Below are 26428 nucleotides of genomic sequence, written 5' to 3'. Positions count from 1 at the left end.
CTCCGAGGCGAAAGCGGATGCTGATAGCTGTTAGCTGGCTATTTACAGAACAACTGAAATCATAAAATGAGTGTGGAACAGTGCGAATCACACGATGACAACTGTTAGCATAGCATGAGAATAGGCTCTATGGTAGATATTATAAGATTCTGATCTGTTCTGAGTTTTGCTGATTTCATAAATTTAGCCCTTTTAGCCGTTTCGAGCTATTTTAGCCTTTTCTTTCTTTGAGCACATTCTCAGCTATTTTAACAGCTTTGATGTATTTGTTGTTCTCTGAACCATTGTCGGTGCGCAGCTAGGGAAGCCTTTGAACAATATTCTATAAATTAAGGTGTTTGTATATATGTATATTTGTATGTATGTATGTATATTTAGCGAAGCTTTGGGGCAACGCCATGACCAGCTGACGAGCCACAGCGGCTCCAGAGACTCCAGGATAAAAGTAGCAAACAATTTCCTGGTTACTTTAAAATGTTTATTTCTATTTTTTGCATGAAAAGCTGTACATTTTGAAGTGATGTTTGTCTGCCAGGAATCTAATATGGACCATTAGTTTGGTTCAGTCTCTCACCGCGTCACAAAGGAAAAAGAAAGTAGTGAAAAAACGCCGGCGCCCTGGTGCCGAGCAACGCCTGAGGGGGAGGAGCTGATTGGCTCAGAGCTCATCTGGCCACCATCTTCCTGCCGTGGAGGCTCTTAGGAGGTCTCGAACATCTTCTTCCTGTCAGCCTTGTCTTCAATGTTCTTACGCCAGTCGCCGACTGCCTCTGTGGACTGGAAGCAACCGGGAGAGCCGTCAACACCAACCACAGGGCGGACGTCAGCCACTTCATTAGGAACACCTCGCGCTGCCCAGTCGCTCGCCGCTCGAAACCATGGAGACGAGAGACGAGCAGCTGGAGCGCAAACTGAGCATGAGCACCACGACGAGAATCTAAACCTTCAGATGGCCAGTGGACAGAGGTCAGAGGTCAACAAACAGAGGTCAGGCCTCGGGGGTCAATGGACAGGGCTCATGGGACAGAGGTCAAAGGCCAATTGACAAGGGTCAGAGGTCAACAGACAGAGGTTAGAGGTTAACAGACAGAGGTTAGAGGTCAATGGACTGAGGTCAATGACCAGAGTTCAACGGACAGAGGTCAAAGGGCAGAGGTCAACGGGCAGAGGTCAACAGTCAGAGGTCAACAGAGGTCAGAGGTCAATGGACAGAGGTCAACAGACAGTGGTCAGAAGTCAACACACAGAAGTCAACGGACAGAGGTCAGAGGTCAACAGACAGAGGTCAACGGACAGAGGTCAGAGGTCAACAGACAGAGGTCAGAAGTCAACACACAGAAGTCAACGGACAGAGGTCAGAGGTCAACAGACAGAGGTCAGAAGTCAACACACAGAAGTCAACGGACAGAGGTCAGAGGTTAACAGACAGAGGTTAGAGGTTAACAGACAGAGGTTAGAGGTCAATGGACAGAGGTCAATGGGCAGAGGTCAACGGGCAGAGGTCAACAGAGGTCAGAGGTCAATGGACAGAGGTCAACAGACAGAGGTCAGAAGTCAACACACAGAAGTCAACGGACAGAGGTCAGAGGTCAAGGTCGGGGTTACCCAGCTCTTCCATCACTCTTGAAAATGGCCTTTAGTTTCATCAGACTGGGTGATTCTGAATGAAGCGGTTTCCACAAACTCCACAAATAGTGATGAAGACGTTGTTCGCTGTGTGCTTCCTCACCTCCTCCTTCACTTCCTTCTTGACCTGCTTCAGGTTGGACCTCAGGTCCATGGTCACCTTGTGCTTCCCTCCCAGCAGCGCCTGTAGCATGGCGTCAGCCGACATGCGCACCTTCTTCAGCGCCGGCTTCTTCACACCGGCCAGCTCCACCACCTTCAGCTTCAGATCCTCGATCTACCAGGAGACAAGCGTTCATCCTCTTACCAAGAACATCCACCAGAGGGCGACAGTAACGAGGCGAAGGAAGTAATCACACTGCCGGAAATACTGGACCATGAGATCATTAACTCTTACTGTTAACTTTTACCTTTGACTCTTATCATTAACCTTTACCATTAATGCTTACAGTTAACCCTTACCGGTAACCCATACATTAACTCTTACCGGTAACCCATACCATTAACTCTTACCGTTAACCTTTAATATTAGCTCTTACCGTTAACCTTTACCATTAACCCTTACCGGTAACCCATGCCATTAACTCCTACCATTCACCTTTAATATTAACTCTTACCGTTAACCCTTACCATTAACCCTTACCATTAACCCTTACCCTCCTGGAAGCTGCAGCAGCTTTACCTCTTTGTCCGCCTTGGTGACTTTGGCCTCGGAGTCGTAGCGCTCGTCATCCACCTTGTCGATGGCCTGGTGCAGCTTCTTGCACAGTTCCTTAAGAAACACCAGCACAACATTAGTTCCTCTCAGTCTGCTTCCCTTTGAGGAGGAAGAGGACGCTGCCTTCATCTCAATGAGGAAGAGGACGCTGCCTTCATCTCAATGAGGAAGAGGACGTTACCATTACTCCTCTGTCCCCCTCGATTAGATTACTTTACATCAGATCAGATCAGATTCGATCCGAGCCAAATAGATTAGATTAGATTAGATTAGATTAGATTAGATTAGATTAGATTAGATTAGATTGGATTGGATTAGATTAGATTAGATTAGATTAGATTAGATTAGATTAGATTAGATTAGATTAGATTAGATTAGATTAGATTAGATTAGATTAGATTAGATTGGATTGGATTGGATTGGATTACATTAGATTACATTAGATTACATTAAATTAGTGACTTGTCCTGGTTCTGCAGGGCCTGGTTCTGCAGGTCCTCACCATGAGGGCGGCCTGGTCTCCACTCATGTCCGGGTCTGGACAGTTCTGGCTCATGTAGGCATCCTTAGCACCCTGGAGGTCCTTCTTCTCCTGCTCCAGCCAGCTGGCGGCGATCTGCAGCATCAGGCTCTACAGCAAAAAGAAAACTGTGAGCTGTGGACAGGAAGCTGGTGGAGCTGGTGGAAAGGAAAATAGTGAAGCTGATGGACAGGAAGCTGGTGGAGCTGTGGACAGGAAGCTGGTGGAGCTGTGGACAGGAAGCTGATGAAGCTGTGGAGAGGAAGCTGATGAAGCTGTGGACAGGAAAATAATGAAGCTGGTGGACAGGAAGCTAGCAAACATGCTGGACAGGAAGGTAGTGAAGCTGTGGACAGGAAGCTAGTGGACCTGGTGGACAGGAAGGTAGTGAAGCTGGTGGACAGGAAACTAGTGAAGCCGTGGAAAGGAAGCTAGTGAAGCTGGTGAACAGGAAGCTAGTGGAGCTATGGATAGGAAGCTGATAAAGCTGGTGGACTGGAAGCTGGTGAAGCTGGTTGACAAGAAGTTAGTGAAGCTGTGGATTGGAAGGTGGTGAAGCTGGTTGACCGGAAGCTGTGGACAGGAAGCTGGTGGACAAGAAGCTTGTGAAGCTGGTGGACAGGAAGCTGGTGGACAGGAAGCTGCTGAAGCTGGTGGACAGGAAGCTTGTGAAGCTGGTGGACAGGAAGCTGCTGAAGCTGGTGTACAGGAAGCTGGTGGACAAGATGCTGGTGTACAGGAAGCTGGTGGACAAGATGCTGGTGGACAGGAAGCTGGTGGACAGGAAACACCATGAGGACATTTGATTCTCACCTTCAGGTGATGCCGGCGGCTGGATGTCATCTTCTTTCCTCTGAGATCAGAAACAGTCTGGTTACCACATTGTTCAGCTTTAATCACATTAACAAACACTTTAAAAACATTAACATACATTTTACAATTTCAACTTTAATTTGCTGCAAACAGGATAGAATGAAATATAATATACTTGATCAGTAAATTAGATTGTTTCTAACATTCTAATGCTAATCTGTTAGCGACACATTAACCCTCTTTTTTCAATCTTTAGATTTCTCAACATCAACAATAACGAGTAGTGTGGTGTAACCATGGTAACTGGGACAACAGTGCAGTGTGGTGTAACCATGGTAACTGGCACAACAGTGTAGTGTGGTGTAACCATGACAACCGCCACAACAGTGTAGTGTGGTGTAACCCTGGTAACTGGCACACCAGTGTAGTGTGGTGTAACCATGGTAACCGGCACAACAGTGTAGTGTGGTGTAACCATGACAACCAGCACAACAGATGTTGACAACAGAATCACTAAGCTAAGCTAACACAACGTCAGAAACATCACAAGAGTATCTGAAGGATTTATTGATCTGTGGCTAATATGATAGCATTAGCAAGCTTTTGCTTTTTATTTGTCCATCTTTATCTTTGGCTCGCCGACTAACTCAGTGACACTTCAGTTACCATGAATAGCATAACTAATCAAAATGTGATGTCACCTGAAATAAGAGGTCTTCTTTGTGCTAAGTTATGCTAATTAGCCACTAGTTATAGCTTTTATCAGTCGTTCTGGTTTTGTGAAATTGGCATTAGCATTGTTTTTTTCTCCAGGCTAGGCTAGGCTAATGGGCTCCAACGTTAGCGTAGGTGAGATCGCCGACACCATTATCACAGTTTCTCTTTATCAAACTACTGAATGACCAAAGTACCATCTCCTCGTGTGCTATGCTAGGCTCATGGCTTTGACTGCCTCATGTGTGTAGCGAACATAAAAAGAAAATGTAATTAGAAAAGCATTTCTCTGGACTCTTGTTGCTCAGTATGATCTTGATTCTTACATTAAGGTATTCTTCATAAGAAGGAGAGTTATTGTCTGTTGGTGTTTGAATGCTGAAGCTAAAGCTAAAGCTAGCGCCTCCATGGGCAGGGCAGGTTGCTGCAGGGAGTTTCTCCGCTCAGCTGCTGCCACATGCTGACCTTCACACTGAACTGGGCTTCACATGTGTTCACATCTCCCACACACAGAAGTAACACGATCACTCCTCTGAGAAACTCAGAGGCAACTTTTACTGCAACAACTGTTGCAGCTCGGCAGAACCGAAGAAGCAGATTAACCTTCTGGCTGTCGGAGGTTTGGACGAGCAGGAGGAACCAAACACTGACCATCTCATCATCTCATCGAACTTCTAATCTTTAGTATTGAACGAAAAGCAGACGATCAACCTGATAAGAACTCAATCAGACACTTCTGTACATTTTCAGTTTTTTAATTTTAAAATCTTTCGTTTGATCAGAACTGTCGTCCATCCAGCCAATAATCTGATATTTGGCCTCCATACTGATAATCTGATATTTGGCCTCCACATTGATAATTGAGAAATAGTCATGGTTCAATATTGACATTGGGCCACTGTGATCAGTTGTTCCTGATGGACAGTTTGTTTGGTCTTGGTGGTGGAGTTCCTGTCGCGGTGTCACGAGACCCTAAAAGCATCTGACAGTTGGGGAGCTGAGTCAGTCTGGAGGCGGATCGGGCGGCGGAGCGAGTTCCACCGTGAGACGGAGGAGGAGGAGGAGTCGGGTTTCACGCTTCGTTCAAGATTAAGAGGAAGAAAAGATTTGCACTTACTCAGACATGTTGGCTGTTTGTGATGTTCGCACCCTGGTGAGAGACAGATAATCATTTCCAGTCAGGTCCGAGCAGACAGCGCACATAAAGCCCCCAACACTCCCCACCACACACCCCCCACCCACCCCCCACACCCCACCTCCAACCCCCCGATATCGATCATGTACCTTTTGACCTCTGACAAGAAATGCAATACGTTTCACGATCATGTGGAAAACTGGTCTCACTGCGACCACAAACCAGCTAATTTTGGACGGGAGGGGTCAGATGCCTCGGGCCCCAGTGCCCCAACAGTTACCCCCCAACTTACCCCCACCTCCTCACCCCCCTGAAGACATTCTGCCTGGAATTCAGGTTGTTACACACAGAGCTTTGCACAAAATGTCACCAGCAGGGGAACCAAATGTAGCGCCAAGCACGCGGTGACAGCAGTTAACGCCGGATTCCAACATCCCGGAGGAATGTGACGCTTGGCTGAAGCTCGATCGTCGCCACAAACCACAGACATCCATTCTAAACACCACAATCTGTGAAAAGCTTCTCAAAGGTACCAACAAATAAACAAAGTCAAGTAGAACTCTACAGTGAGAAGCTGCCAGAGCAACTGAGTGAATCCAAAGATGTTGCCAAACGATATCAACAGGCAACAAATTCATTCTTTTTGAAAAAGCTTTGTCTTCATAAAAATTGGTTTGTTTGGGATTTTACATGTAATTATATTCATTTTTCTTAAATTTTCATGCAGGAATGATTTACTTTAAATTGCAAGATTATTAATTTAGTACAAATCCACAGATCAGAGACCAACCAGCATCAAACACAGTGAAATCACAATAACAACATGTTCCTGACAAGTCTGCACTTAAACTTGACTCCATATAGTGTCACCACGTAGCTGAGAGTCCGTCAGTAAACCCGTTAATCCTGTTCATCTCATTAATCCCATTAATCCCGACTATCTACTGCACAGCCTCAGAGGTCAGAGGTCACACATGCAGAATGAAAGTCACCTGTGCAGAACAAACCCACGTCCCACCTGCCAAAAGGCAGTCCAAACCCCCCGGGACGAGAGAGCTGCACCTACCGAACGTGACGAGGCCGAGGACGAAGGGGGGAGATACTGCCAAGTCCTGAACAGTACAGATTAAACAGGGTATATAGGGTGTGAAGTGCTGGCTCAGCAGGAAACTCAGCCCTCTTTATGGTAGCAGAGCCACTTCAGACCAATCGGCCGGCAGGCTCCAGAAATACCAACCGCAACTCTACCAGGAACCTCGTAAATTTCTGCCACAGGAAAACTGGCCCAGGGCGATCGGGTTCCCCTCCCCAAACAAAGAAATTGTTACTCAACAGTCATGCGATGTGCGGCGTGGTAGTGGTGCGTGGGGCGATGTGTGGGACCACCGCTGAGAACAACACGGCCGCCTGTCACAGCTTCTGATCAGTTTAGGAGCTTGAGAAGCCCATCGCAGCTTCTGCTGTTGTTCCTGTCTGAAGGCTCCTTGTTGTTCTCATGTTAGCATGGTAGCATGTTAGCATGGTAGCATGGTAGCATGTTATCATTGTAGCATGTCAGAATTGTAGCATGGTAGGATCCTAGCATCATAGCATGTTAGCATGGTAGCATATTACCATGGTCACATGTTAGCATGTTAGCATCATAGCAAGGTAGCATGTCAACAGTGTAGCATGTTGGGATAGCAGCATCTTAGTATGGTAGCATGTTAGCATCGTGGCAGCTTTATAGTATGGTAGAATGTTAGCATCGTAGCACGTCAGTATGGTAGATTGTCAGTATTGTAGCACGTTAGCATAGTAGCATATTAGCATGGTAGAATGTTAGCATGGTAGCATGTTATAATGGTAGTATTTTAGCATTTTAGCAATTAGTACGTTAGTATGTTAGCATTGTAGCATGTTAGTATGTTAGCACAATAGAATGGTAGGATGGTAGCACCTTAGCATGGTAGGATGGTAGCATGTTATTATGTTATCATAGTAGCATGTTAGCATGACAGTCAGCTCAACGACTGCCAAACAAACATTTTAGCATCTTCTTTAAACATCCGACTGAATTCTGCCTGAATGAGCGTTTTGTAATTGAGCCTCAAGAATCTCCGTCCGGGATTAATAAAGTATTTCTATTCTATTCTATTCTATTCTATTCTTAGTCTGAATACTTTGAAGTACCATTATATTCGGTATCGGATGCGGACTGAGATCAGTGGATCAGAAAGACTTCCAGGGTGGAAGGAGTTGAAACATCTCAATGTGCATGAATTAGCATGAATTAGCATGAATTAACATGAATTTGATTAGTTTTCAGGAGAAGATAAGAGTTATAATTACATACAATCATTAATTTAACGGTGAGTGTGCAAATAACGAAAAGGGAGTGAAGACTCAGCGGTCGACATTGATCTCTGATGGAAAACACTTTGATTTGGACTCTGGGGTTCTAGTTGATCTGAGGCTCTCTGCTGACCTCTGCTGGTGCAAAGGCAACATCTGCTCTGATCCCAGAGACAAACTCTAAGAGGGCAGTACTTCAGGAAGCGCCCGGCTCGGTCTGGACCTTTGCTAGTGGGCCACGGGTTCGGTTACAGTTCGGCGCAGTTCAGTTTGGGTTCAGTTTTTGTTCAGTTTCAGTTTCAGTCTACTTTCAGTTTGGTTTTGGTTCAGTTTCAGTTCAGTTCAGTTCAGTTTTGGTTCAGTTTCAGTTCAGTTCAGTTCAGTTTGGGTTCAGTTTTTGTTCAGTTTCAGTTTCAGTTTACTTTCAGTTTGGTTTTGGTTCAGTTTCAGTTCAGTTCAGTTCAGTTTTAGTTCAGTTCAGTTCAGTTCGGATCAGTTCTAGTTCATTTTTAGTTCAGCTTCAGTTCAGTTCAGTTCAGTTCAGGTCAGTTTCAGTTCAGTTTCAATTTAGTTTCAGTTCAATTTTAGTTCGGTTTGGTTTCAGTTCAGTTTCATTTCAGTTTCAGTTCGGTTCAGTTTCAAGTTTAGTTTCAGTTCAGTTTCAGTTCAGTTTTAGTTCAGTTTCACTTCGGTTCAGTTTCAGTTCAGCATTAGTTCGGTTTGGTTTCAGTTCCGTTTTAGTTTAGGTTAGTTTCAGTTCAGTTCGGTTCAGTTTTAGTTCAGTTTCAGTTCAGTTTCACTTCATTTTCAGTTCGGTTTGGTGTCAGTTCAGTTCAGTTCAGGTTCAGTTTCAGTTGGTGTCAGTTGTTTTTTCACGCTGTTCCTTGTCCAGTCGACTGTCAGAAAGCGAAACGTCCGGCTGTTCCACTGCAGACGTTGTCATGTTGCTGGTTTCAGAGCAGCACAACGAACCTGAGGAGATGATTTCACTGAACCATCACACTGCACACTCGCTGTTTCAGGCCGCTGCCATTGAAGTAAAAGTAAAGAGCAGACGTCCAAAACATTAACTGAGTAAAGGTAATCAAGTACTTGAACATGACTGGCAACCTACTCAAGTACTGAGCCAATACTGAGTAACTTTGTTCACATCATAGGGCTTTCAAAATCAGAGGAAATTAAACAATAAATATCAATCAATCAATCAATCAATCAATCAATCAATCAATCAATCAATCAATCAATCAATCAATCAATCTCAGTCAATAAAGCATATGAGATGGGTAATGACTGATATCAGGGGAGTAATGTATCAGGTGAATATTATATCAGGTGATTATTGTATCAGGTGAGTATTGTATCAGGTGAGTAGTGTATCAGATGAGTATTGTATCACGTGAGTAATGTATCAGGTGAGCATTTTATCAGGGGAGTCATGTATCAGGTGAGTATTGTATCAGGTGGGTAATGTATCAGGTGAGTATTGTATCAGGTGGGTAATGTATCAGGTGAGTATTGTATCAGGTGAATGATGTATCGGGTCAGTAGTGTATCAGGTGGGTAATGTATCAGGTGAGTATTTTATCATGTGAATATTATATCAGGTAATTATTGTATCAGGTGAGTAATGTATCAGGTGAGTATTATATCATGTGAGTATTGTATCAGGTGAGTATGGAAACTGATGAGTATTGTATCATGTGAGTAATGTTTCAGGTGAGCATTTTATCAGGGGAGTCATGTATCAGGTTAGTATTGCATCAGGTGAGTAACGTATCAGGTTAGTATTGCATCAGGTGAGTATTTTATCAGATGAGTATTGTATCAGGTGAGTAATATATCAGGTGAGTACTGTATCATGTGAGTAATGTATCAGGTTAGTATTCCATCCGGTGAATATTTTATCAAGTGAGTAATGTATCACGTCGGTATTTTATCGGATGAGTATTGTATCAGGTGAGTAATGTATCAGGTGAGTATTTTATCAGATGAGTATTGTCTCAGCTGACTAATGTATCAGGTGAATATTTTATCAGATGAGTATTGTATCAGGTGAGTAATGTATCAGTTCAGCATTTTATCAGATGACTATTGTATCAGGTGAGTATTGTATCAGGTTAGTATTCCACCAGGTGAGTATTTTATCCGATGAGTATTGTATCACGTGAGTAATGTATCCAGGGAGTATTTTATCAGGGGAGTAATGTATCAGGTGAGTATTGTATCAGATGAGTAACACATCAGATGAGTAATGTATCAGGTGAGTAATGTATCATGTTAGTATTATTCGTTGAGTATTTTATCAGATGAGTATTGTATCAGGTGAGTAATGTATCACGTCGGGTTTTTTTAATCAGATGAGTATTGTATCAGGTGAGTAATGTATCAGGTGAGTAAAGTATCAGATGACTATTGTATCAGATGAGTAATGACATGATGATATTGAAGTTGATAGAGGTTTCATCACAAGACGGTTCATCTCCTCTGAAGCTGAAGAAACTAATCCCAGAGTACAAAAGTTCAAAAACAGCAGAAAATACTTTAATACTTTACCTGAAAGTACTCAGAGCTCTAGACTGAAAGTCTTCAGGTTATCATGATGTCACAGACTCTGGAAAACAAGACAGACCCATCAGCAGCCAGAACCCCTTTAGAACCAGCAGCTTCATGTGAAATCAACAGGAAGTGAAGAAGACCTGAGCTCTGATTGGCTGCTGCTGGATCGCCTCTTGAGGACCGCCAGGACTGGGACCAGGACCAGGACCAGGACCAGGACCAGAAGGTCCAGGAGTCTTCTGGGTGGAGTTTATTTTTTTCTTCTCTGTTTCCTCCAACAGTCCAAACATCAGTGGTTGTGATTGATCATTGATCAGTTGTGTGGCAGACATGAAGTATCCAGACTTGATGACTTGTTTTGAAGTGTTCAGTCCTCTGCTGCCACCATGTGGCTGCTGGTAGATTGCAGCTTTTTCATTACGCTATTATTACTGGTTCACTGCTCTTCATGTGTTCAATCAATCAATCAATCAATCAATCAATCAATCAATCAATCAATAAATCAATCAATCAATTCGGAATTTTCATTTTTAACGACTTCCGCTATTTTAGATTTCTTCTTCAACCGTTTCTCATGTTTTGACCCGTTTTATCTCGTCCAGACTCATCTAGACTTGTCCAGACTCATCCAGACTAGTTTAGACTTGTCTTGGCTTGTCTTGACTCGTCCAGACTTGCTCAGACTAGTCCTGACTTGTCTAGATTCAATCAGACTTGTCCAGACTCGTCCAGACTCGTCTCAACCCATCCTGACTCAGCCAAACAAGTCCAGACTCATCCAGACTTGTTCAGACTCGTCCTAACTCGTCCAGACTTGTCCAGATTTGTCCAGACTTGTTCAGACTTGTCCTGACATGTCTAGACTTAATCAGAATCATCCTGGCTCGTCTAGACTCAATCACACTCGTCCTGACTTGTCTAGACTCGTCCTGAAATGTCCAGACTTGTTCAGACTAATCCAGACTCATCCATACTTATTCAGACTTGTCCAGAATCGTCTAGACTTGTCCTGACTTGCCCAGACTTGTTCAGACTCATCCCGACTCGTCCAGACTTGATTACACTTGTCCAAACAAGTCCAAACTCATTCAGACTCGTCCAAACACATCCGGACTCGTCTTGACTCATCTAGATTCATCTAAAGTCATCCAGACTTGTTAAGACTCGTCCAAAAACATCCACACTAATTCAGACTAATCCAGACTCGTCCAAACTTGTTCAGACTAATCCAGACTCGTCCAAACTTGTTCAGACTCGTCTAGACTCGTTCGAACACGTCCGAACTTGTCCAGACTCGTACACTGCTACAATAGTAACTCTACAATAGCAACTCTGCAACAGTAACGGTACAATAGTAATTCTGTAATAATAACTCTACAATAGTAACTCTACAATAGCAACACTGCAACAGTAACTCTACAATAGTAACTCTACAATAGTAACTCTACAATAGTAACCCTACGACATTAACACTACAATAGTAACTCTACAATAGTAACTCTACAATAGTAACTCCACAACAGTAACACTACAATAGTAACTCTACAATAGTAACACATAGTGACTTGGACAAGTAACTTTAATCAGATTACTGGTTTGGAAAGAGTAATGTGTTAGATTACTCGTTACTTAAAAAAATGGTCATATTAGATAAACGTGTCACTAAGTACTGCAGTACTTACGCATCACTTGTGGTATCCTCGCTCTGCGGTGCGGCACTGAGTTGACACCTGAACATCTCATGAACGCAAGTTTTACCAAAAGAGAAGGAAGCAGTGAAGGTGATGGGAGGAGCCTCGTCCTCCAAACGAATCGCTAAACAAATGCAGGCGAACAGAGCGGCTGGAACTGAACTCACAGCTTTAATGAAACAAGTCAAATCATTACAAACTCCTGGACCTCCAGTCCAAGTTTTCAGGACGACTCGAACATCTTCTTCCTGTCGGCTTTGTCCTCGATGTTCTTACGCCAGTCGCCGACTGCCTCCGCAGGCTGCAGGACACACAGAGCAGTCAGTGAGACGGTGAGTTAGTGAGACAGTGAGTCATTGAGTCTGTGAGATGGTGAGTCGGTGAGTCTGTGATTCAGTGATTCAGTGAATCATTGAGTCATTGAGTCATTGAGTCAATGAGTCAGTGAGTCATTGACTGGTCATGAGAGGTCATTGTGCGGCCGTTGAGAGGTCGTTGAACGGTCGTTGAGTGGTCTTTGAGAGTTCGTTGAGCGGTCGTTGAGCGGTCTTTGAGAGGTCATTGAGCGGTCTTTGAGCGGTCTTTGAGCGGTCGTTGTGCGGTCGTTGAGCGGTCTTTGATAGGTCGTTGAGCGGTCGTTGAGTGGTCGCTGAGCGGTCTTCGAGCAGTCGTTGAGCGGTCTTTCAGAGGTCTTTGAGCGGTCTTTGAGCAGTCGTTGAGCGGTCTTGAGAGGTCATTGAGCAGTTGTTGAACAATCGTTGAGTGGTGTTTGAGAGGTCGTTGAGCGGTCTGTGAGAGGTCGTTGAGCGGTCGTCAAGTGGTTGTTAAGCGGTCTTTGAGAGGTCAGTGAGGGGCCTTTGAGAGGTCATTTAACGGTTGTTGAGCGGTCGTTGAGCGGTCGTTGAGCGGTCGTTGAGCGGTCGTTGAGCGGTCGTTGAGCAGTCTTTGAGAGGTCGTTGAGCGTTCGTTGAGCGGTCTTTGAGCATTCGTTGAGCAGTCTTTGAGAGGTTGTTGAGAGGTCATTGAGAGGTCATTGAGCGGTCTTTGAGAGGTCGTTGAGAGGTCTTTGAGAGGTCGTTGAGAGGTCTTTGAGAGGTCGGTGATGGGCCTTTGAGAGGTCGTTGAGCGGTCGTTGAGCGGTCGTTGAGCGGTCTTTGAGAGGTCGTTGATCGGCTGTTGAGCGGTCAGTGAGGGGCCTTTGAGAGGTCATTTAACGGTTGTTGAGCGGTTGTTGAGCGGTCTTTGAGAGGTCATTGAGCATTCGTAGAGCGGTCATTGAGTGGTCTTTGAGAGGTCGTTGAGCAGTTGTTCAGAGGTCATTGAGGAGTCGTTGAGGTGTCTTTGAGCGGTTGTTGAGAGGTTGTTGAGAGGTCATTGAGCGGTCATTGAGCGGTCATTGAGCGGTCATTGAGCGGTCGTTGAGCGGTCGTTGAGCTGTCGTTGAGCGGTCGTTGAGTGTTCGCTGAGCGGTCTTTGAGCGGTCTTTGAGCGGTCATTGAGCGGTCTTTCAGAGGTCATTGAGCGGTCATTGAGCGGTCGTTGAGCGGTCGTTGAGTGGTCGATAAGCGGTCTTTGAGAGGTCGTTGAGCAGTGTTTGAGAGGTCGTTAAGAAGTTGTTGAAGGGTTATTGAGCGGTCTTTGAGCGATCGTTGAGAGGTCGTTGAGGGGTCTTTGAGAGGTCATTGAATGGTCGTTGAGCGGTCATTGAGCAGTCTTTGAAAGGTCGTTGAGCAGTTGTTGAGAGGTCGTTAAGGGGCCGTTGAGGGGTCTTTGAGAGGTGGTTGAGCGGTTGTTGAGGGGCCGTTGAGGGGTCTTTGAGAGGTCGTTGAGCGGTCGTTGAGCGATTCAGTGACGACAAGCGGCTGCAGACTCACCTCCTCCTTCACCTCCTTCTTGACCTGCTTGAGGTTGGCTCTCAGGTCCATGTTGACGGTGTGCTTGGAGCCCAGCAGAGCCTTCAACATGGCGTCGGCCGACATGCGGACCTTCTTCAGGGCGGGTTTCTTCACGCCAGCCAGCTCCACCACCTTGATCTTCAGGTCCTCAATCTGCCGGGAACATGGTGGCACAGCGAGGTGATGAATACATGAATGACAAAGAGTGTCGGCAGCAAGACGCTTGTCTGATAGGTTGAATTTTAGGAAAGAATCAGCTGCAGCTCTGATTGATCACGGCTGTTACCTCTTTATCGGCTTTGCCCACTTTGGACACCAGGTCGTACCTCTCCTCGTCTATTTTGTCGATGAGGGCGTGAAGCTTTTTGCAAGTTTCCTGAATGAAGAGAAAAAAGTGATGTTTCTTCACGGATGGACAGAATAATGAACAGAAAGTCAGCTGATGGCTTAAAGACACTGACAGTCACGAAGAAAGACACATCGTTGGCATAGAGTGAGATTCAGATTATAAATCATGAAGTTAATCTGGTTGATATACGTCTCTACAGCTTCTTCTGTTGAGTGAAGATGAGGTGGTGAGCTGGTGATGTGGTGACGTGGTGATGTGGTGATGTGATGATGTAGTGAGGTGGTGAGGTGGTCAGGTGGTGAGTTGGTGAGGTGGTGAAGTGGTGAGGTGGTCAGGTGGTCAGGTGGTAAATTTATGAGGTTGTGAGTTGGTGACATGGTGATGTGGTGAAGAGGTGATGTGGTGATGTAGTGAGGTGGTGACGTGGTGACATGGTGACGTGGTGACATGGTGACGTGGTGACATGGTGCATGGTGACGTGGTGACATGGTGCATGGTGACGTGGTGACATGATGAGTTGGTGACGGGATGAAATGGTGAGGTGGTGAGGTGGTGAAATGGTGAGGTGGTGACGTAGCGAGGTGGTGATGTGGTGTGGTAGGGATGTGGTGACGTGGTGGCATAGTGAGGTGGTGAGGTGGTGAGATAGTGAGTTAGTGACGTGATGACGTGGCGATGTGGTTAAGTGGTGAGTTTTTGATGAGGTGATGTGGTGACATGTGACGTGGTGAGTTGGTGACGTAGCGAGGTGGGGATGTGGTGATGTGGTGAATTGGTGATGTAGTGAGGTGGTGATGTGGTGTTGGTGTTGGTGATACGGTGAGTTGGTGAGTTGGGGAGGTGGTGAAGTGATGAGGTGGTGAGGTGATGGGGTTATGAGGTGATGAGCTGGTGACATGGAGAGGTGTGACAGTGTTATTTGCCTCCTGTCTCACCATGAGGGTGTTCTGGTCTCCACCGAGGTCCGGCTGGCTGCAGGTGTCTCTTAAGTAGCCCTCTTTTGTCGCCACTATGTCGATTTTCTCCTGCGCCAGCCACTTCTGGGCGATGGACAGAATCAGACTCTGCACAAACAGGAAGAAGGTCAAAGGTCACAACGTCTGCAGGAACATCCAGAAGGTCAAAGGTCACAACATCTGCATAAACATCCAGAAGGTCAAAGGTCACGACGTCTGCAGGAAACATCCAGAAGGTCAAATGTCACAACATCTGCATCAATATCCAGAAGGTCAAAGGTCACAACGTCTGCAGGAAACATCCAGAAGGTCAAAGGTCACAACGTCTGCAGGAAACATCCAGAAGGTCAAAGGTCACAACATCTGCATAAACATCCAGAAGGTCAAAGGTCACAACATCTGCAGGAACATCCAGCAGGTCAAAGGTCACAACATCTGCATATACATCCAGAAGGTCAAAGGTCACAACAGCTGCATAAACATCCAGAAGGTCAAAGGTCGCAACATCTGCAGGAAACATCCAGAAGGTCAAAGGTCACGACGTCTGCATAAACATCCAGAAGGTCAAAGGTCATGACGTCTGCAGGAAACATCCAGAACGTCAAAGGTCACAACATCTGCAGGAACATCCAGAAGGTCAAAGGTCACAACATCTGCATAAACATCCAGAAGGTCAAAGGTCGCAACATCTGCAGGAAACATCCAGAAGGTCAAAGGTCACGACGTCTGCATAAACATCTAGAAGGTCAAAGGTCATGACGTCTGCAGGAAACATCCAGAAGGTCAAAGGTCATGACGTCTGCAGGAAACATCCAGAAGGTCAAAGGTCACAACATCTGCAGGAACATCCAGAAGGTCAAAGGTCACAACATCTGCATATACATCCAGAAGGTCAAAGGTCGCAACATCTGCAGGAAACATGCAGAAGGTCAAAGGTCACAACATCTGCATAAACATCCAGAAGGTCAAAGGTCACAACATCTGCATAAACATCCAGAAGGTCAAAGGTCATGACGTCTGCATAAACATCCAGAAGGTCAAAGGTCACAACATCTGAGTCCAAACGGTTCATTTACTTCTTTTTGGTTTTAGCCTGTCAGTTGTATCATCAGTTCATCTCTAGTTGTGTGTGTGTGTGTGTGTGTGTGTGTGTGTGTGTGTGTGTGTGTGTGTGTGTGTGTGTGTGTGTGTGTGTGTGTGTGTGTGTGTGTGTGTGTGTGTGTGTGTGTGTGTGTGTGTGTGTGTGTGGTCACACCTTCAGATGATGCCGACGGCTCGAACTCATCTTCTTACTGAGATGAAGACAAACAGAAGAGCTCATGTCATCACATCCATTGAGTTAAAGGAAGTCTATCTAATGGACAGCATCACTTCATTATCAACTCTTTCTCATTCTTAATCTTCATCCTTTTCTTCACAAATCTTTTCTTTATTTTAGTCCATCAATCATTCTCTCATCTGGGGGAGATTCCAGAGAGGAGGTTCCACAAATTCTCTCCTGACCTCTGAACTCTGACCTCTGAGTCCCTCCTGAACTCTAAAGGGACGTCCTAAAAGTCCCTCTATCTCCTTATCTATGGACTTTACCTTAACCCTGGATGACATCACAGGGTTAAGGAAAGGTGTTAGGAGGCTCCCTAAAGGAGTTAAGGAAAGGTGTTAGGAGGCTTCCTACAGGAGTTAGTGAAAGGTGTTAGGAGGCTTCCTAAAGGAGTTAGTGAAAGGTGTTAGGAGACTTCCTAAAGGAGTTAGGAAAGGTGTTAGGAGGCTTCCTAAAGGAGTTAGTGAAAGGTGTTAGGAGACTTCCTAAAGGAGTTAGTGAAAGGAGTTAGGAGGCTTCCTAAAGGAGTTAGGAAAGGTGTTAGGAGGCTTCCTAAAGGAGTTAGTGAAAGGTGTTAGGAGACTTCCTAAAGGAGTTAGTGAAAGGAGTTAGGAGGCTTCCTAAAGGAGTTAGTGAAAGGTGTTAGGAGGCGTCCTGAAGGAGTTAGTGAAAGGTTTTAGGAGGCTTCCTAAAGGAGTTAGTGAAAGGAGTTAGGAGGCTTCCTAAAGGAGTTAGTGAAAGGTGTTAGGAGGCTTCCTAAAGGAGTTAGTGAAAGGAGTTAGGAGGCTTCCTAAAGGAGTTAGTGAAAGGTGTTAGGAGGCTTCCTAAAGGAGTTAGTGAAAGGAGTTAGGAGGCTTCCTAAAGGAGTTAGTGAAAGGTGTTAGGAGGCTTCCTAAAGAAGAAGAAGAAAACAAACGAAAAATCTAACAACCCAACAAACCAACACAGTAACACACCGTGGATGGACAAAGAATGTATTCGCTTCGTTTTCTACATATAATCTTTAATTCAAGAGAGGATTTGTTGATTTTTCTCTCTTTGTGTGTGTGTGTGTGTGTGTGTGTGTGTGTGTGTGTGTGTGTGTGTGTGTGTGTGTGTGTGTGTGTGTGTGTGTGTGTGTGTGTGTGTGTGTGTGTGTGTGTGTGTGTGTGTGTGTGTGTGTGTGTGTGTGTGTGTGTGTGTGTGTGTGTGTGTGTGTGTGTGTGTGTGTGTGTGTGTGTGTGAGATTTAATAAACCGTAGGAACCTTTAGTTTTTGCAAACTTCCATGGTCGGGACTTAAATGGAGGGGGGGGGGGGGGGGTGTGTGTGAGGGTGGCAGCAGCACTCACTCAGACATGTTGACTGTTGCTTAGCTTCAGAGCCTGTTTGAAGACATGAAACAGACAAGATACTCATCATCATCACCATCATCATCATCATCATCATCATCATCATCATCATCATCATCATCATCATCATCACCACCACACAGAGACAACAGATTCATTTCCTGACTTTACTTTAGAGTTTAAATCATTTTTCCTTGATGAAGTATAAAAAGAGGAAACATGATGATAGAAGAGCTCTTCTGTCGTCACTACTTCTGACGATACACTTTAAAAAGTTCATCTTCACAGGTTTCTTTACAGTATCGTCGTCCTATTATTGACCACGGAATGAATTCCAACCGATACCGTTCAGTTCAGACGGACCACAGTGGAAAATCAAACAATCAAACTTCTTTGATTTTCTGTTCAGATCCAAAGTGAAGCCGGATCCAGACACGATGACAACATTCTGAAAGTCCACAAGGATGGAATGTCACAGAAACGTCTTCTTTCACTCCAGAGGCCTGAACTACGACCCCGGAATTTCTCTTATCCAGGTAACTTCAGGATTAACTCTGGTTTTCTCTTATCTCGGTAACTTCAGGATTAACTCTGGTTTTCTCTTATCCAGGTAACTTCCGGACAAATCAGTTCTCTTGGAAAATGCCCCGCCCATTCTTAAATGATGAGAACAAGAACAAGAACAAGAACAAGAACAAGAACAAGAACAAGAACAAGAACAAGAACAAGAACAAGAACAAGAACAAGAACATCCTCGGTGAACAGGATTTATTGGGTTCTGCTTCGTGCTTCGTGTTAATGCTGATCAGGATCCAGAGTGTCTGGGTTAGTTAATCCAGGGAACAGAGATATCCTGGATATGTTGATCAGGGGTAGAAGCATGAACCAGGATCTCTGTTTCCTGGTTGACCGATCGAGACACTTTGGATGCTGATAACCGTTACTACCAAGCAGGTTATCAACTCACCACTGGTTCTGAGGCGGAGGTTCCTCCGTGTGAGTGTGTTTCCTGTTTGAATATTAATTCATCACCGTGACGACAGGAGAAGTTCCGCTTCCATTAATTCCTGTTTGTGCAGGTCTGTCAGCGTGAGCATTATTATTAAGCTCATTATTCCAGATCAACCCTCGTGGAGCCAAACAGACTTGGAACAAGTCAAGAACAAGAACAAGTCAAGAACCAGAACAAGAACGAGAACAAGAACAAGAACAAGAACAAGAACAAGAACAAGAACAAGTGAAGAACAAGAACAAGAACAAGAACAAGAACAAGAACAAGAACAAGAACAAGAACAAGAACAAGAACAAGTCAAGTCAAGTCAAGTCAAGTCAAGTCAAGTCAAGAACAAGAACAAGAACAAGAACAAGAACCAGAACCAGAACCAGAACCAGAACAAGAACAAGAACATCCTTCAAAGCTCAGTGACCAGGATTTATTGGGTTCTGTCAAAAAGATTGTTCTAAATACTTTCTCCTCTCCTCTCCGCTGCAGCTCAAATACCAAACAAAATATACAAAATACCAAACAAAATATACAAAATATACAAAATATACAAAATACCAAACAAAATACTAAAAACAACAAACAGAATCAGAAACAAAATGAAACAGAAACAACCTTGTGGACTGTACTGAATCTTGTTTTCTGGAGGAATCTGGCAACCTGCAGTTGATCCAGCAAACACCAATAGAACCACTGAGAGGACGTTTCTGCATCCAGACGCTCACAAACCAGGCGACCAAGTCAAACGTCACACCTCTCAGGCATCTTCTGTCCTCAGCGGGTTACGGATCTGTCCAGCGCCTCGCCGCCACTCGCCCTGCGCCGTCTGTCATCAGCTGATCACGTTTCACTTCACTCATAACAAACCGCTGAGGCCTTCATCACATTACCTCCACAAAAAGATTCAACAGCCGCGGAGGAGGAGGAGGAGGAGGAGGAGGAGGAGAGGACGAGAAGGAGGAGGAGGAGGAGGAGAAGAGGAGGAGGAGAGAAGGAGGAGGAGGAGGAGGAGAAGAGGAGGAGGAGAGAAGGAGGAGCAGGAGGAGGAGAAGTGGAGGAGGAGGAGGAGGAGGAGGAGAAGAGGAGGAGGAGGAGAAGAGGAGGAGGAGAAGAGGAGGAGGAGGAGAAGAGGAGGAGGAGGAGAAGGAGAAGGAGGAGGAGAAGAGGAGGAGGAGGAGAAGAGGAGGAGGAGGAGGAGGAGAAGGAGAAGGAGGAGGAGAAGAGGAGGAGAAGGAGGAGAGGAGGAGGAGGCAGAGAGGAGGAGAGGAGGAGGAGAGGAGGAGAAGGAGGAGGAGGAGGAGAAGGCAGAGAGGAGGAGGAGGAGAGAAGGAGAGGCGGAGGAGAGAAGGAGAGGCGGAGGAGGAGAGGAGGAAAAGGAGAGGAGGAAGAGGGGAGAAGGAGAGGAGGTGGAGAAGAGGAGGAGGAGGAGGAGTTGGTGGAAGAGGAGAAGAGGAGGATCAAGAGGAAGCCAAAGAGGAGGACGGAGAGCAGGAGGTGGAGACAGAAACAGTTCTTACCTGTGATGAAGGTGAAGGAGGAAGGTGACAGCAGCAGCAGCAGCAGCAGTCTCTGAGAGAATCAGAGTGAATCAGAGAATCAGAGTGAAGGAGCTGTGGGTGTTTTTATACTCTCACTCCGTCCAGGACTCGCAGCGTCTGCTTAAGGAAACGAAGGATTCTCCGACCAATCGGCCAGAAGCTCCTGAAATATCATCATCGTTCAGGAGGCGGAGCCAGCCTTGGTACAGCGCGCTATACAAGGTGATGAAGAATCGATTTACCGTCACATCAAGATCCACAAAGACTGTCAGACTTCTGAGCTTCACCCTGATCACATCTTCATTCCTCCACGTTATTGATCTCCTCCCTCCGAGTAACGATCAATACTTCAAACCACTTCCTCCCCGGCAGGTTGGGACAGTTTGAAGCACATTTCTTCCACATTTCTTTGATGTTCTGTTCAGTAGAGAAATTGATCAGTTGCACCAGAATACCAGAGGATACAAGATGCTGGTCATGCTCTTATCAATAATAGTAACCACAAGTACTTTTACTCTGTTTGAGTTTTTCAGTTATCATGTAGAAATATGTTGAAGGAAGCAAGTCACTAAATGTTTACTGATAAAGTCTTCAAATCTGAGGGTTTTATTACGTCTCCAATAAAGTGTTGAACTGAAGGCTTCATCTTCATCTTCATCTTCATCTTCTACACTGCTTTTCACTGGACTGAAGAATATGTGATTTTAACAAGAGATACAGTGGAGTCACGAGGAGGCACGAGTAGGCACAAGTAGGCACAAGGAGGCACGAGGGGTCACGAGTAGGCACAAGGAGTCACGAGGAGTCACGAGTAGGCACAAGGAGTCATGAGGAGTCACGAGGTGTCGCGAGGCATCACGAGGAGTAACGAGTAGTTATGAGGTGTCACGAGGACTCACGAGGAGTCACGAGTAGGCACAAGGAGGCACGAGGAGTCACGAGGGGTCACGAGGAGTAACGAGGAGTAACGAGTAGTTATGAGGTGTCACGAGGACTCACGAGGAGGCACGAGGAGTCACGGAGAGTAACGAGGAGTCACAAGGAGTTACGAGGAGGCACGAGTAGGCACAAGGAGTTACGAGGAGTCACGAATAGGCACAAGGAGGCACGAGGAGTCACGAGGAGTCACGAGTAGGCACAAGGGGTTACGAGGAGTTACGAGGTGTCGCAAGGCATCACGAGGAGTAACGAGTAGTTATGAGGTGTCAGAAGGACTCACGAGGAGTCACGAGTAGGCACGAGTAGGCAAAAGGAGTCACGAGGAGTCACGAGGGGTCACGAGGAGTCACGAGTAGGCACAAGGAGTTACGAGGAGTCACGAGAAGTCACGAGGAGTAACGAGTAGTTATGAGGTGTCACAAGAACTCACGAGGAGTCACGAGTAGGCACGAGTAGGCAAAAGGAGTCACGAGGAGTCACGAGGGGTCACGAGGAGTCACGAGTAGGCACAAGGAGTTACGAGGAGTCACGAGAAGTCACGAGGAGTAACGAGTAGTTATGAGGTGTCACAAGGACTCACAAGGAGTTACGAGGAGTCATGGACGTGGTGAAGGCGGTGGTGGTGGAGGCGGTGGAGGTGGATGTGGTGGTGGTGGAGGTAGAGGTTGGTGGTGGTGGTGGCGGAGGTGGAGGTGGCGGTGGAGGCGGTGGCAAGAAAGGTGGAGGTGGTGGAGGTGGTGAAGGCAGTGAAGGCGGTGAAGGCGGTGAAGGCGGTGGTGGTGGAGGTGGAGGTGGAGGTGGAGGTGGAGGTGGTGAAGGCAGCCGGTCTGTTGGCTGGCTCTGGTCACTCCTGAGCCCCCGTCCCCCTGGAGGCTGCTGGCGGTATGAAACCGTGGTGAACGTGGAGAGATTAGGAAAGATTTTGAGGTCACGAGAATTTGGACGTTTCCTCCGAAGGGTTTTCTGAGGGTCCAGGGTTTGATGGACCTCTACATGGATGTTGTTGAGAAGCCATTGGGCTGACGGAGCTGCACCGTCCAGACGAACGCCGGTTCACAAACAAGCTGAAAACAGTGCGAGGACCCTGAGATCAGGGCTACCTGCTGCTCCAGATACCAAAGCAGTTCTATTAATACGGTCTGGCCCAGTCAGCGTTTCTTCTTGGATTGCCGGCGCTTGGAGAAAAGCCTCCGGACCTTTCTTTGGCCGTGGAGGAGCCTCTCATATTAACACATGAGCTATAAACATTCTGAATGTGGCCATTTCACTTCCACTGGCTCTCCAGCAGGGTCACATTACCACCGCCTCGGGTTTCTCAGGCTGGTCATGTGACCTGGAGATCCTGTGGGAAAAGTTTCCCTTCAGGAACAATAGTGGAGGAGCAGCAGCAGCAGCAGGAGGTGGAAGAGGACAGGCAAGAGGTGCAGGAGGAGGTGCAAAAGCAGCAGGAGCAGCAGCATTAGCAGCAGCAGAGGGCAGCAGAATGAGGAGTAGCAGCAGTAGCAGTAGCAGGAGGGCAGTACCAGTAGCAGCAGCACGAGGTGCAGCAGTAGCAGAAGAAGCAGCAGGAGCAGCAGGAGGTGCAGCAGCAGGAGGTGCAGCAGGAGCAGGGGAATCAGCAGGAGCAGCAGAAGAGGGGCAGCAGCAGGAGGTGCAGCAGTAGGAGGTGCAGCAGGAGCAGGAGCAGGAAAAGCAGCAGGAGCAGTAGGAGGTGCAGCAGTAGGAGGTGCAGCAGCAAGAGGGGCAGCAGCAGGAAGGGCAGCAGGAGGAGCAGCAGGAGGTGCAGGAGCAGGAGGGGCAGCAGCATTAGCAGCAGCAGGAGGTGAAGGAGCAGGAGGGGCAGCAGCAGGAGGAGCAGCAGGAGGTGCAGCAGCAGGAGCAGCAGGAGCAGCAGCATTAGCAGCAGCAGGAGCAGCAGGAGCAGCAGGAGCAGCAGCATTAGCAGCAGCAGGGGGCAGCAGAAGGAGGAGTAGCAGCAGTAGCAGCAGCACGAGGGCAGTACCAGTAGCAGCAGCACGAGGTGCAGCAGTAGCAGAAGAAGCAGCAGGAGCAGCAGGAGGTGCAGCAGGAGCAGGGGAAACAGCAGGAGCAGCAGAAGAGGGGCAGCAGCAGGATGGGCAGCAGTAGGAGGTGCAGCAGTAGGAGGTGCAGCAGCAAGAGGGGCAGCAGCAGGAAGGGCAGCAGGAGGAGCAGCAGGAGGTGCAGCAGCAGGAGGTGCAGGAGCCAGAGGGGCAGCAGCATTAGCAGCAGCAGGAGGTGCGGGAGCAGGAGGGGCAGCAGCATTAGCAGCAGCAGGAGGTGCAGGAGCAGGAGGGGCAGCAGCAGGAGGAGCAGCAGGAGGAGCAGCAGCATTAGCAGCAGCAGGAGGGGCAGCAGGAGGAGCAGCAGGAGGTACAGCAGCAGGAGGAGCAGCAGGAGGTGCAGGAGGGGCAGCAGCAGTAGCAGCTGCAAGATGAGCAGCAGCAGGAGGGGCAGCAGCAGTAGCAGCAGCAGGAGGTGCAGCAGCAGGAGGTGCAGCAGCAGGAGGGGCAGCAGCATTAGCAGCAGCAGGAGGGGCAGCAGTAGCAGCAGACGGAGGTGCAGGAGCAGCAGGAGGCGTTCCTCTTGGTGCCTCAGGGTGTCATTCTTCTGGTCAATGTCTTGATTTGATGACAAGGTAGTTTGATGATCAGTGAATTGATCAGGTGATTAGTGATCAATCCATCCTGGGAATCATTAGAACTTTCACCACAATTGGTTCCAGATCTTTGCTGGACGACCAGGATTCGATCCGAGTTCCCCGTCTGGGTGTTGAGAGGAATCAGAGAACACTGTGCTGATTCATCTGGGAGGAGGTGCTGTTGCTCCTGCAGTCTGATGATCCACCTTGACTTCCTGTGGCTCCACCTTGACTTCCTGTAGCTCCACCTTGACTTCCTGTAGCTCCACCTTGACTTCCTGTGGCTCCACCTTGACTTCCTGTAGCTCCACCTTGACTTCCTGTGGATGAGTTGAAGAACATCTCAGGAGCTACAGCAGCGAGCGACGGGCCGGTGAACCCGTGGTCAGACGCTGCACCGTCGGTGTCTAAAGACGTAGCGGCGCTGACAGCTCTGACTGAGGTGCCGACAGCAGATACGCCCGATATTCTGGGAATGTGGCGGCCGGGGGTCGAGTTTACCAATATGACAGAGCGACGTCTTCTTCGACTGGTCCAGTTGCACCGTCAGGAATGTTGGTGTCCAGGTGGAGTTTCCTCACTGAGCGTTACCCCTTCGTTCACATGGAGCTGATTGATGCTGGTGCTGATCCTCCACCAGCTTCTTGTCCCCAAGTCGCCCCCCCAAGGGCCTCCCATAGCCCCAGGTTGACCCCCTGTGGCCCCCTGTGGAGGTGATGGAGGTCGGTGGTCTTTTTCACAGGGAAGTGATGGAGGTCGGTGGTCTTTTTCAGGGGGAGGCCGGTGGTCTTGTTCAGGGAGAGGTGATGGAGGTCGGTGGTATTTTTCAAGGGGAGGTGATGGAGGTCGGTGGTCTTGTTCAGGGGGAGGTGATGGAGGTCGGTGGTCTTGTACAGGGGGAGGTGATGGAGGTCGGTGGTCTTGTTCAGGGGGAGGTGATGGAGGTCGGTGGTCTTGTTCACGGGGAGGTGATGGAGGTCGGTGGTCTTGTTCAGGGAGGCACGGTGCAGGTTTTTTGGACTGTGGAAATAAACCAGAGGAAACACACACACACACACACACACACGCGCGCACACGCACACGGACACGCACACGCACACACACACACACACACACACAGAAAGGCTCAGGGGTTTGAACCGGGGATCTTCTGGCTGTGAGGCTCAGTGGGACAGGGGAGAGGATCATGTGTCATCACATCAGATCTCCAGTCTTTATTCTCCCTCCATCACTCTCTCTCTTCTTCTTTAGTCTGACCTCCATCACTCCTCAAGGAGGTTCTAAAGGAAACATCAGTGGTTCCTAGGCTAAAGGAGGTTCTAAAGGAAGCATCAGTGGTTCCTAGGCTAAAGGAGGTTCTAAAGGAAACATCAGTGGTTCCTAGGCTAAAGGAGGTTCTAAAGGAAGCATCAGTGGTTCCTAGGCTAAAGGAGGTTCTAAAGGAAGCATCAAGGTTTCCTAGGCTAAAGGAGGTTCTAAAGGAAACAACGAGCCGCCTTTCCTTTGCCTATTGAGAATTCAGACAGTCCTCATCATGGCCGCCACACTAAACACTTCCAGGGTGAAGGAGAAGTGACAGAGAAGGAGACAGGAGGGACAATCTGGACGTTCCCTGAGGTTTAAAGACAGAAAAAGCCTAAAGCTGCACGTCCAAACTGAAAACACAAGATCTGACTGACTGATGTTGATTTGCTTCAGTGTCAGACTTCAGCAGAGGGAAAAATGAATTCTAAACTGAAGTTTAATGCTCTGCTCTCCACTGCAGGATCACCTGCTGGTGTTAAAGACAGGAACTCTACTTCTTCTGCTCTAATTTAATAGTGCGCTGGAAGTGTGTTTGGATTGCACTGCCTCCTGCAGTTTGGGAGCGGGAGCCGCGAAAATGGTGCACACGTTCTCTCACGCTGACTCCACACATCTCAGGCCCCGTTTCCACGACAACGAATACGAGCGTATCCGCAAAATGTTCCTCACTTTTGGGGGGGTCCGTTTACACAAAACCAGTGTTCTGATCCACCGTATCTGTGAAGTTTTTAATCCGGTTCCCAAGGTGGAAAGATTCTTTCACGGTCGCTGTTCCCTCCTGCAGAGACTGACGGAGGCTACAGAGCCTGTTACTGCTCATCTCCCCCTCCCCCCTGCTCATCCAGTGGTAAACAAACATGGCCGACCCGATCAGTAGTTTAACAGGTGACATTCTCCCCTGATAGCCGTCAATGATTCATCAGTCCATACGGACGTCGGGTTCTCTCCATTTTCTTCATGTTTATAGTGTTTTGTTCTCTGCACACGTCTGTGTGGTTTCATTACAAAATCAAGCAACAGCGCCCT

At 47.3% G+C, this 26428-nt stretch overlaps 2 protein-coding genes across 4 annotated transcripts; both read right to left on the bottom strand.

Moving 5' to 3' along the window:
* Positions 1-459: 459 nt before the first annotated feature.
* LOC308117067 (troponin I, fast skeletal muscle-like) lies at positions 460-7434 on the bottom strand. Of its 2 annotated transcripts, XM_080475709.1 has the most exons (7): positions 6593-7434; positions 5509-5541; positions 3678-3717; positions 2847-2975; positions 2309-2398; positions 1730-1903; positions 460-777 (listed from the first exon to the last, which is right to left on the bottom strand). In XM_080475709.1, exons 2-7 carry the CDS (start codon positions 5514-5516, stop codon positions 700-702), a joined length of 519 nt encoding a protein of 172 aa, XP_080331835.1. In that variant the 5' UTR covers positions 5517-5541; positions 6593-7434; the 3' UTR covers positions 460-699. The 2 variants fall into 2 exon arrangements, with proteins under 2 accessions (XP_080331835.1, XP_080331834.1); XM_080475708.1 differs by lacking the exon at positions 6593-7434 and having other exon boundaries at positions 5509-5632.
* A 4825-nt stretch (positions 7435-12259) lies between these two features.
* LOC308117069 (troponin I, fast skeletal muscle-like) lies at positions 12260-22524 on the bottom strand. 2 transcript variants are annotated; one of them, XM_080475711.1, is made up of 8 exons: positions 22019-22524; positions 20479-20916; positions 17959-17991; positions 16563-16599; positions 15287-15415; positions 14289-14378; positions 13982-14155; positions 12260-12408 (listed from the first exon to the last, which is right to left on the bottom strand). In XM_080475711.1, exons 3-8 carry the CDS (start codon positions 17964-17966, stop codon positions 12331-12333), a joined length of 516 nt encoding a protein of 171 aa, XP_080331837.1. In that variant the 5' UTR covers positions 17967-17991; positions 20479-20916; positions 22019-22524; the 3' UTR covers positions 12260-12330. The 2 variants fall into 2 exon arrangements, with proteins under 2 accessions (XP_080331837.1, XP_080331838.1); XM_080475712.1 differs by lacking the exon at positions 22019-22524 and having other exon boundaries at positions 20479-20926.
* Positions 22525-26428: the final 3904 nt, after the last annotated feature.

This window comes from Lipophrys pholis (genome assembly GCF_963383615.2).
Source record: "Lipophrys pholis genome assembly, chromosome: 11".
Classification (NCBI taxonomy): domain Eukaryota; kingdom Metazoa; phylum Chordata; class Actinopteri; order Blenniiformes; family Blenniidae; genus Lipophrys; species Lipophrys pholis.
This window is presented reverse-complemented; position numbering and strand designations above follow the sequence as displayed.